We start from the raw sequence: 11,848 nt of genomic DNA, 5'->3' as shown, positions 1-11,848 counted from the left end.
TTTTAAAAAAACTATCACAAAAACACAAACAAACAATCTCGTGGTTGGGCTCCTTTCGCACGAACCTTCGACGATTAATGCTCCTCTAGCGGACAGAACGTCGTGAGATATTAAATATGTCGCAGATGAGACTGACTGCTACCGGCAGTTTTTAACATGTTTTGTAGCCTTTTAATTGGCTGTATGAAAAAAACAGGAAATATCCGTATTTAGTTGACCACAGTCTTTTACGATCAAGGGAGCAAAGCCTAACTATAAAATTGCATAAGCTCTTGAAAAATAAGTAGATAAGTATTAAAAAATATAATATCTATTGTGCGGCCAACTTCCTCTGAGTGTGACAGACTCATAACAAGTTTCTGTCACGGGCACACGATAAACTATAATTCAGTTATCATAACAAGGGCAGATTGGCCATGAACTTAACTTTAAGATGACAACTTGATTTTCGTCCAAGTTTAAGTACAAATTTGAACGTCTCCACTACTAAAAATAGCCGACGACTTGACCATGGTAACGACTACTTGCCTCCGCTCTATAATAATCTAGTATTCGATAACATTGCTCAAATAACATGCAGAACAAAATATGATGAAATTATTAACCTAATAAGTAAGAAATCAGTAATGCAATGATAACAAGATTTCCATAGCTACGTTTGTAACTGAACAGTAAAGCTGTCAAAAGGCGGAATAAGTCTGACTACGAGCTCGTTTTTTTCGGTATCATGTCAAAAATAAATCTTTTCATTCAGTTCCTCAGAGCTTTTGAGTCTGAAAGAAATAAAATGTTAAACATGTTTAATCAAGAGATTATCAAGTTAATAAACTGAGTCGGCCAAGGCATCTAAGACTTAATTATTCTACAAGTGGGAAGTCTCGCAAGTTATATCTAGACCAGAGGTATCTGTTCTTAGGAAGATTAAGTCAAATTCACTTTTGAACGAAAAAATTCGAAGCACAGAATTTCATCTTCCTAAGACATCTGAAGCTGTTCATAATGTTTATTCATTTCGTAAGAGACAGTGTAGTTACCTCTGCTGACTCATCATAGTTGACTGTGTACTCATACAGCGCCTGGAAACGAAATTTTAATTGGTTAAGGGTTACGGTTGTACTTTGAACACAGAAACTTCTTTCTCAGGATCTTTCTCATTTTAAGTTAATATTCGTCAAATCAATTTAGACGGACAGACAAAGAACTGACGTCTACAGTCTACACGTGAACTGATAGACCAATAGACAAACAGACAGACGAACAGACTGAATCACTGATAGGTAGGTGTACAGAAGACATGCAGATCTTAACAGATGGATCCCTATAGCCGGACGAAATTCAGCAAGGAAGGGATTTTTGACCGCATAAGGTTCCCTTGAAGACCTTCGTTCTATATTCCTCATAATAAATATAATTTACTCTTCTTTCAGACTCTTTGTTTTTCATTGTAGCCTTGCCCCCCCCCCCCCCTTGTCCCTCCAAGGGAGATTCTCTGAGAGAAGGCATCAGTAATCACTAAAAAGGTCACAAGCGAGCCAGTGGTTCTCACATTAACAAATAGATTCCAAGTTGCCGTGCGTCTGTTCAGTAATAGATCACAGATGACGTCAAAATGTGGTAAGAACAAAAGAGTGGCACACGAGGCAAAGCCGAGTGTGTCACTGATGTTCTTACCAAATTTTGACGTCCTCTGTGATCTATTACTGAAAAGACCCACGGCAACTTGGAATCTATTTGTTTTATATAATAAAGAATTAAAATATACGGAAAAAAAGTTTTAATGATGACGTCATCTATACGTCTGTACTCCAATAGATCATAAGTGAGAACCAATCAGAATGCGTGCATAACTGAGTTTATTATATAATACCTGGTAGATAAAGTTATAATGTTCCAGGGTACAGACGATACCATGGCGGTCCTGTCTGAGGTTTTTGGACAACTCAAACACATCAACGACTGATGTTTTACTTTCTTCGTGACTTTTAACGCCGATATCCACAGCAATATACACACCAGTAAAGCCCAGGCCATCACTGAGGGAGACGGTTGTAAATCGTTACATTAATAACAAAAAAAATAAATATTCCATAGAAGATGGTTGGGCGCTTGATAGGGAGGGAGGGAGGTCTCCTCAGGTCGCTACAAATTGATTGCAGGTTATCCACTTGCATCCTTGTATTCATGAAAGCTATCTCCGCCCATTCGCTCCCACTGAACTCAACGGGAACAGAAAAAACACAGGAGCAAAATCAGGACAAAGGATCGGAGGTACAACATGAAAGGGTTTGCGTTACTTTTAACCTTGGTAGGAAACGATACAAAAAAATAAAGAAGGAAGTTATTGTGTGCTGTTTATAACAAGCACGCGAACACCGACCTGCAATGTACAATGGTTGGAGCCTTGCTGCTTTCATATTTCTTCCTCGCTTCTCGCGTGGCAGTCACGAACCCAACAAACAGAGCCACGTTGGGCAATGCACGCTCCTTCCATGAGGTGAATTTCATGTGCGACACCTCGCGTGAGGAAGAAGGTTTCTGTAGTGGAAAGTAAAATAGAATAACAACAAAAATTTTTTAATCTAACTCATTTGAAATTCTAAGTCAAGACTTTGTCAGGCCACTGACCATTCGAAGAACCGTTTCATTAGGTCTCCAATAAAGATAGGTGTAATATTCACATGATGCACACCAAACCATCTTCACAGAACACCACTAGCTAAAAGCGCGTTTCACGCATTCTATATCTCAGCGAGCGCATCAATCAAAACTTGAAAAATCGCAAAGAATCAAACACAAGTGCGCAAGTGATTAACGTACTTCGCATATGTTTCTGTACAAAAAGTACATCAAATGATTTATCCAGCGAGAGGCTCTAGGCCTCATAAGACTCTTTATTCACAACCATAATCACCTTGCTGTCTGCAATGTTCAAAGTAGTTACAGTATAATCTGCTTTCTTCGTGATTTGCTTGACTGTAACCTCAATACCACCAAAGCTCTTTGCACTTCCTTCTCCCCTTGGTAAATAATCCATGAATTCCGCCTAGCGCGTGCAGAAATAACAAAGGAAAGAACCGTAATCTCAATCAGCATGCATATTCTCCGTTCTGTTCTTTATACATTCCTAAGGTGCTGTAAAGGAGAACTTGTTAAAAAAATCAAGAGCTTTTTAGTTGGTGATCATTTCCTTTACTCTCCTGGCCTAAATATGTAATTTAGGGGTGGTATCGTAAGCAGAAATTAGATGCTAGTCACTCTTAGGCGCGAGACGAATAAAAACATAAAAGCAGAAGCAAAGTACCGGTTTTTCTTTCTCTTCCTCGTTTACCATGACAACCAAGCGAGACTCCTGCTCCCAAACCATTCGCCAGAAGTCTTCCACTGTCTCGTGCAAAGGATGCTGGGTAGCGATGTAACACCGCTGACCCTTGTGATCCTGTTCAGTAATGCAAAAGAGTATTATGTCATAGATCTATCATTGGTACGTGAGATCAAGCGAAAATGTGAAGAAATGTATACAACAACTGTAAATACCCTGATCCAGTTAGCATTTATGTAATCTGGGTTTGAAGATAATTTTACTCTGGTCTTAGGAGCTGAAACAGAAGTCAGTAAATGTCAATTGGTTTATCTTATCCTATTAAATGATAAAAAAAAACAACCAAAAAAAAAAATTACTATATTTTCTTGGTAAAGCTGGAGAATCCTTACCTGGCAGTACATCAGGTGATCTGTTTTTACTCTGAGTACTAGCAGGGTAGTTCACTTCCTCTTCAGGTACGTCTTTGCTGAGGTTCTTGAAAAGACATAGGTCCGCAATATTGTTATTAGATAGATGTAAAGTATCGGGAGATGATGAAAACGGCTTAATAAGGATACATGACAAGGTTTGGATAAAAATTTTCGTTACATATACATGAAGAGTCTTATAATTTTATGAAAGAGAAGCAATGGTTGCGTTAAAGAAATGAATGACACTAAATCTAAAATTTTCGAATCCACGAAACAATTTTTTTTCAAATAGACTAACATACGATATCTCTCTTTAGAAAAAGCAGATTGAAAATTCTGACTGGTTTGGTGAAGCATGTTACAGCAGTAGTTCAGATTTTAAAGCAAAAATAATTCGAATTAAACTGTATTAGCAGCAGTTGTAGTTTATGGTTAACTTTGAGTACTTGTAACCTTGAATTCGGCCTCTTTCTTCTTTTCATTCCTGTTTCTTATCGCCAAAGCCACAATCCCAACGGTGCCAGTCTTATGTGTCAGCGGTATGTCCTCATCGTCAAGGGTGGAGTAAGCAGAAGAACGTCTCCTACCGGGATCTTTGAATTGAGCATCACTATGGCGTAAAGTAGCTGGGCTCGATCTCTTGGAACCTCTGCCTTGTTCCTGGTACAAATAAATCACACTTACTGTACTGATGTCAAAAATAGCGAGGTGCATCGGAGGGAAAAAATTGGGCTCGTTCATCCCACAGCTGATAAAAGGCATAAATGATTATCCTCACTTAAAGATATATTTTGAACGTACCTCTCCCCCAATATTTGCCGATCCTCTACGGGAGCCCTCGGAAGCAGATGAAGCTGTATCAGAAGCCTGGCTGGTTTTTGGTTGGCTAATGCCACTGTAGTCTCCTAAAGTTTCATCGACGTCAGGAGCCGGGCTAGTGACAATGACAGGAGCTGGACCAGCTGCTGAGTTATTTAAATTACACTCATTCCCATCCCCATTGTTATTAATTGTAAGGTAAGCTGGGTTTTCGTAAGATACGACATTTTCCTTTCCACCTGCCTCCTTACCTTCTCCCTGTTGTAAAAATAACTCTGACTATTAGTAAATTAGTCAGCTGATAAAAGGAATTATCAGCACTTTTTTCGGTCATTCTCTTTGAAATGGCACAGCGCTGTATAACCCGTTTAGGCAGTTCCTATCACTACTGCTAAAAGAAGCAAGTTCACCCAGCGACGTGTCTGAATGATCAGAACTCGATCTTGCACTGACTCTTTAAATCAAACTACCAAGGACCACGTACTCTGGAAAGAATTAAACTCGTGCGTACGTTCACATTTTGCTACAGGCGGAGATAGCGTCGCTCAATTAGCACTACTAAGCGACAGAGATGAATGGCCAAGAATCAGGAGAAAAATGTATCTGCTTGTATTATTTAGCTCGTGCTCACACCTGCACATCAAGAAACCATTAGTAACGAAGTATAAGTAGGATGAAGAGTTATTCATAAACACTCTTTAAAACAAAAAATGAGAAAGTTGGAACTAAATAAATTGAAACCGGCGGACGGTATAAGCTTCCTATTCAGAACCTTAAAAGATTATTTATGGTATACCTCCTTTCCTTTGCTATGAGCACCTTCGTTTCCGCCATCAGTTCCGTATTTCTCTTTTTCTTTCTTTTTTCCTTTGTCTTTTTTCTTCTTTTCCTTATTCGCTTTTCGCTTCTTCTTTTCATCGTCATCGTCATCATTTTTTCCCATATCACCATGTACATCTACACCATTCGCATCAATTAACACGTGCATTGGGTGCGAATCTTCCTCTTTCTGTTTTCTTCGCCTTTTTCCACCACAACAGAATAGCTGAGAAATAAAATTGTTGTGAATAGTTTGCTACTGGAGTATTAAGATTAACAAAATCTTCCCAAGCAGATATATCCTGCTCAACAGATGGATAGGCTGTCACTGACTCGTCCACTTTTTATTCTATTATTTTGCATTTCCACTCCTTCTATCCTATTTTGTATTTATTCATTCCTATCTTAAATAAGCATCCTCCATTATGTCTCCTTTCCAAGAGTTCCTGTCTACTTCTTCAAGTTTTGCAACACAGAAAGCACACATATTTCCATAAATCTTACCCTCGCATCAAAATGTTCATATTCCTCATTCATGAAACTGAAAATGGTGCTGATATACTCACACAACAGCATGCTATTGTCAATAAGAGAAGACCAACTGCGCATGCGACGGCGATAAGGATAATGGCCAGTAATGAAAGATCACCAGAATCGTACTTAGATTTGTGTTTGGAAGCATCCTCACCAGCCAGATCTACGTGAATAACCTAAAATTATGTAAAACACATAATACCTCAGTCTAGAAATCAAGAGGTGGTCACAGTTTCAGTGAAAAAAAAATCTCCATACCTTTAAAATTCTCAATCTGTTCCTTGATATCTGGACACCAATTCTGCCCATTAACGCTTTGAGTATATTCTTATTGTTATTAAACAACTAAAATTCAAGCTCTATACAGTGTGAGCTTTTATCGCAGATTGTGGTTTTCTTCAGCCTTTTTCTTCGCTTTGTTTTATTTGTATGTTATGTTACATTAGCTAAATTTTTGCCTAGTTCACTGAGAAACAAGGGTTAGAGTCAAGGAACAGACAGACAGACATGCAGTAAGATGGTCAGCAACATAGACAAGGGTGTAAGCAGACGATGTTATGGACAAACAAACTAACATGGGCGTTGAAACTAGAAGGGGAAAACATTTTGTGAGTAACAAAGAAAAGTAATCTTTACCTTTCCCTCAAAATCTTGTCCAAGAGGCTTAGTATTTCCATTATCCACGAACATTTTCAGTACTTTGTAAGCCTTTAGTGTAAGACATTTGTGCAGCTTATTGGAGTCTACTTTTGATACGTAGAACCACACTTCTGCTTGCTCGTCCTTCTTGCTTGGATCCGCGCAGTTTTTCTCGACGTTGATGAAAATAATCCTGTCGGGAGATATTTTCGTACCATTCTTGTCGAACAAGTTCCAAGCTATTTTTTGTTTTAGACTGTGCTCCAGTTTGGAGCAAAACTCTCCCCAAGTGATACCCAGTCTCACTTTGACATAAAGACTCGGATCTAACACTGGTACCTCTGTGCTGGGAGAAGTCGGAAATGTTGACCCTTCTGTCACAGTGATGGCTGCTGTGGGCTCTGACGTAGGTTCAGTCTTGTGTTTATTGGGGCAGACCATTCGAATTCCCTCTCCTATTTTGGTTTGGGTTGGAGTTGGTGTAAGAGGAGTTACCTGTATTCCCCAATCATAGGTTGCTCCCTCTGCATTTCTGCCGCACTCGAGTAAGTATGGGTTAAACTGGCTACGTAATTCTGGAGCAGACGGATGTACATACACTAAAAAGGCTCCATGTATAAAGAGCTGTTTTTTATAGCGAGACCCATTCTGACAGCTGAGTTTATCACGCAGGAAGTCAGCTTTCAGGAAGCTTTTGTATTTTTTCAATCTATTGCGTATGTAATCGTTGACGGCTTTGGAAGCATTCTCACGATTAATGTTCAGATTGCAGTCGGACATGTTAAGTCGAAACTCTACTTGAAATACTTTATGTGTTAGTGTGCTGGGGTTCACAGAGGCTTCAAATGATATATTTAGCACAGTAGTGTTTCCAATTTTACCCGTCTTGACTTTGTTCTCTAGTGGATCCAAAGGGTTCACTACTGCTCCTGGCTTATCAATGGCGACTGTCTTCATACCGATTTTAACAACTGCCGTTTTATTGTCACTCAGCAAATCAACTGTGACGTATCTGTAGTCACTGTCATTCAGTTTGAAAATATCCTTGATAGCCTCTTCTAGGTCCTTGATTGTCACGCTCCTATTTTCAGAAGGCTTTGTTAGATTAAAAGAAACCAAAAACTGTTTCTCCCCAGGGATGTAAGCTTGCCATTCTGGAATTATCGAAAAGTTAAAGTTTCCTAGTTTGCCACGCTCAACGCTCGCTTTTAAGCCTTGAAGTTCCTTGTCGGGGTTATTCGAAGAAGCATCCTCTACCTGAAGGCGAAAGGTTACTATAGTGACGTTACCAGGTTTTGGGCATATGACTTTCTGTAATGTCGCCGTTTCGTCCCCAGGTAACACATTTTCCACTTCACGTTCCACTCTTTCCACCTCATGTTTCACATTTAACGCATGAGTAACATTGCATTCCTTCTCAAGTTTTATGACAACATCAAACAAACTTCCAGAAAACAGCGTCTTTGATACATTAAAATCACCAATGGCACCGTTCTTCATTTGCATTCTGAGTGCCGTCTTGACTTCTGTTTCTGGTTTCGTTGCTGTGATGTTGAAAAACCCCAACACGCTTCCGGGTTTGAACTCGATAACATGGACAGTCGAGTTCACATTTTCATCTCTGAGTGCATCTTTTACAGCCTCGGTTACGTTAGAATCCAGGGTCTTGAATTGGTCACTTGTTCTACTCAGAAATTTATCATTCCAAGTGATATCTACGAATTCAATCATAACTTGAAACGAAGTGATGTTATGACTTTCCGTGGGAGAAGTGGAGTTAACACTTGACGACAGGACACTTGTTGTTAGCGTTGGGGTTATGGAGGCAGCCGTTTCCGTGGGCGAAGTGGAGTTAACACTTGATGAAATGACACTTGTTGTTAGCGTTGGGGTTATGGCGGAAGCTGTTTCCGTGGACGAAGTAGAGTTAACACTTGATGACAGGACACCTGTTGTTGGAGTTAGCGTTATAGAGATAGCTTTTAAAGATGGAGTGAAGCAACAAATCTAAGTTTATGTTATGCCTCTTTTCTTCGAGCACCATGAATTATACCTAATGATACCCAACCTATGCCATACTCCTGGTCTGAGGTGAAAAGAGAAAAACAGTTGCGCGTTTAAACACAAAAGCGTCACAAGCAGTGACGAATTTGGGGCGAAGAGAAAGAGACGAGAGTCCTTCCTTTCAGTCTTCCTAGTTCTCCGTCATTTTCCGTCACTCGTTTTAACCCGCTTTTCCGCTTATCCCCCCGCCTGATCACCCTGGAACAGCTTTAAAGTTATTTTGTAAGTGTTCATTGATGGTGAACATGTTATGAGGAGAAAATAGTTTACGAAAATTACTTCCTCAATAGGTTAACATAGCAGCGACTTTACCATTGAATCCAACTGCAGACCTGGCATTCTTAAGATTCGATTATTCTGGGCGTCTAAACCTCCTGAATCCTAAACATATTTAAGGTGGCTCTAAACATTTGTTCCATGACAAGATTTCGTTTTGTTTTGTTTTTTTTTTTTGAAGTGACTAGAACTCAAGGTGGAAACGACGAGTGTAGCAAAGTACGTGTTGTTAAGGTAATTATAACAAAACACACGTGACAATTTACATCACAGGGCAATTTAAACATCCTTCAAAATACGTCATTTTATACAAATATAAACATGGTCAGTAAATAAGAAAAACACCTAAAACTGAAAAAATCTCAGGTTCTAGAATTATCTACAATTAGGCAAAATGATACTTCTGTTGTGGGTCTTGTAAGAGCTCTTTGGTTTAGTTGTTGTTAGAAAAGTTTGAAGAATTCGAGAGCACGAGAAGAAACGCTGCGATGTCATTTTAAACTTCAAGTTATCCTTTATACCCAAATATTCAATTGAAAGTTATCAGTCACAAGCTTCAAATCTCAACGCATTTGGAAAAGAAATGAAATTTAAAATTGTTTCAAATGACATCCAATACTTGGTCTAAATACTTCAATTCTATTTGCGATTTTGCACAAGCCAGAAGCCAAACGTTGGTGTCGCAAAAAAGTTTTAGCTGTCTTGAAATATCGTCTGGTTCCACTGGCTATCGAATGTTTTTGTCGTAAGGCACCAAGTCTCGCATTTCTTTCGAGTTTTTCACAGTCTGAACTTTTTCCTTTTAGAGCAAAGGAGGTAGAGGAGCTCTGAGGTATCGTTGTGAGCGACAGAAGTATGTGTTATACATGTCAAGTTTGAAACTATTGTGGTGGAGAAGTTAAAATAAGGCCAAACTCGAACCGGCAAAAGAGGAAATCGCAATATTAAAGGAAAATTTTCCTGTCTCTATGGTTCCTTGCATTACTCTGAGTAAAACAACGGTAATGATGAAAAGTATCATTAGGATTGGTCGGTTTTCTGATTTTAAAGCAGTAGACTCAACGTTGTGGGAGTCCTCGAAACTACCATTCGCTACTGCTGCGAAAAAGCAACTGGATCAAATCAATATAAAGGGTTGAAACAACTGAAAAGAAACAAAAAAAGAGATACATTTCCAGCGTAAAGAAGTGGCACTGTTCCTTAACACCGAGTTAACAAATCAAACTCATTTTACGTGATAGTTTGAGCTATGCAGTGCATTGCACCATACAAACCACATTCTCTAGCTAAACATGCGGCCATTGTTCAGTTGTCTATAAACATCCGCTCCTCCTAAAATCTGTAAACAGCTTTTATCATTGGGAAAGACATGACAGACCAAAAAAAAAAAAAAAAAAAAAAAGACAACGATGCAACGGCCTGTTATCCGGGACGTCTGAGCGGCAAAAATATAAAAATGACTTTTGAGAAGTTAGTGAAGTTTTAAAATGTTCTGAACAAAAGCTAATAAGTTTCTCTTGTCTCTGCTATTCACCTGTTGTTTATTTTCCATTGTTTTCTTTTTCTCAAGTTTACGTTAATTTACTGTTATTGTCCTGGCAACGAGAACAGAGGTAGATCTTTGGTCGCGAAAGAGTTTTAAACTAAAACTACCAAATCATTTTAACTTTCCTCCTTAAATATATTTGTACCTACTTTGAGCGTTAACCATAGTAGCAGCGGTGACAACAGAAAACACCAACTTTAATGTGGTTTCAATTGAATAGCTGGGTTGCCTCGAAAACCACACCGTCATGATGGAGAACGCGAGAGCTGGAACAGGAAAAAGTGTTTTGTTTGAGACAGAGCTTCATGTTATAGTAATGTAAGCCCTTCGGGCACTAAATATTTGAAAAACAGAGGGAATTGAAGTTTTTAATAACAAAATTGCTCATCTGAGATAACTCAGACAAGGAAAAGATTACAAAAGATTTTAATTAAAAACGACACAAGTTTACTCCAACAAAACTTAACACCAATCTTTTTCTTTTTTTGATTATAAGACGCACCGAGATATCTTACCTCGCGGCAACTTTCAAGTAGAATTCCTTTTCTTCTTCAAGAGTTCCGTTCCCTTTGCAAGCTCACGGGGTGCAAAAGCTGAAGTGCCTACACTTTTTGTCAGAGATAGTGAGTTTACTTTGCTTTAACAAAAACAATTGCCTGCATAATTAATTTACTGTGTTCTGTTTACCAAAGCAACCCTTGGTATTGTGGGCGCGATAATTGATGTGTGAAAATATTCTACTAAAAAGGTTACGGATGTTAAAACCTTTTAACGCACGGGAGACGATTTAATATTAGCCAGTTTTTCTAAACATCTAACCGAGAGATATCCGATAAGAAATAAAACTGCTTAGACTGACTGAGTGTGAAAAGTTTACATTTTTTATTTCGTTCCCTCCTACAGGCGGTTTCTCAATTTGCTCCACTTACACTCCACTCAATGGAGTCAAGTTAGTTTTTCTCTACATTAGATCTTTATACTGTTTCGTATATCTAGTTTTAGCCTGTTCGTAGCGCATAAAAAAAAAAATTAGAGGAAAGCGTACAGCACAGATGTAGTCATAACAAACCCTCATCCTTTATCGCCCCCTGCTATTATAATTACTCCCCGTTTACTAACCGGCTTACTGACAAAGGCTTTATGACTGCCTTCAAGCAAAGTTTGAAAGCAAAGTCTTACTTTATGCATGCAAGTAGATCTTTGAAATAATTCGGCAAAATCGTAATGACTTTAAAGATTGTGACCCAATTACAAGTCATGTTATGTCTAGGCATGTCCAAGAAAGATCGACGTGTAGGTATCGAATGATGTTGTTTCTGTCGAGAGGCCCGGCATTTGTAAATATTTGTTCCGCCGGCAAGTTTTAACTGTAATTATGGCCGTACATAACTCGACTTAGAAATCCGTCACAACAAGCAG

General features: G+C 38.8%; 1 protein-coding gene across 1 annotated transcript; it reads right to left on the bottom strand.

Moving 5' to 3' along the window:
• Window positions 1-155: 155 nt before the first annotated feature.
• Window positions 156-11,042, bottom strand: LOC131785261 (uncharacterized). Its single transcript, XM_059102114.2, has 15 exons — window positions 10,945-11,042; window positions 10,579-10,695; window positions 6,541-8,492; window positions 5,937-6,080; window positions 5,348-5,596; window positions 4,534-4,809; window positions 4,186-4,392; window positions 3,712-3,796; window positions 3,535-3,596; window positions 3,302-3,436; window positions 2,912-3,043; window positions 2,378-2,535; window positions 1,868-2,033; window positions 1,035-1,076; window positions 156-773 (listed from the first exon to the last, which is right to left on the bottom strand). The coding sequence occupies exons 2-15, from the start codon at window positions 10,676-10,678 to the stop codon at window positions 759-761; spliced, it is 3,723 nt and encodes a 1,240-aa protein (XP_058958097.2). The 5' UTR covers window positions 10,679-10,695; window positions 10,945-11,042; the 3' UTR covers window positions 156-758.
• Between the last annotated feature and the right edge of the window lie 806 nt (window positions 11,043-11,848).

This window comes from Pocillopora verrucosa, chromosome 4 (genome assembly GCF_036669915.1).
Source record: "Pocillopora verrucosa isolate sample1 chromosome 4, ASM3666991v2, whole genome shotgun sequence".
NCBI classification, from domain to species: Eukaryota; Metazoa; Cnidaria; class Anthozoa; order Scleractinia; family Pocilloporidae; genus Pocillopora; species Pocillopora verrucosa.
The sequence above is the reverse complement of the archived record's forward strand: the minus strand, read 5'-3'. Positions and strand labels throughout refer to the sequence as shown.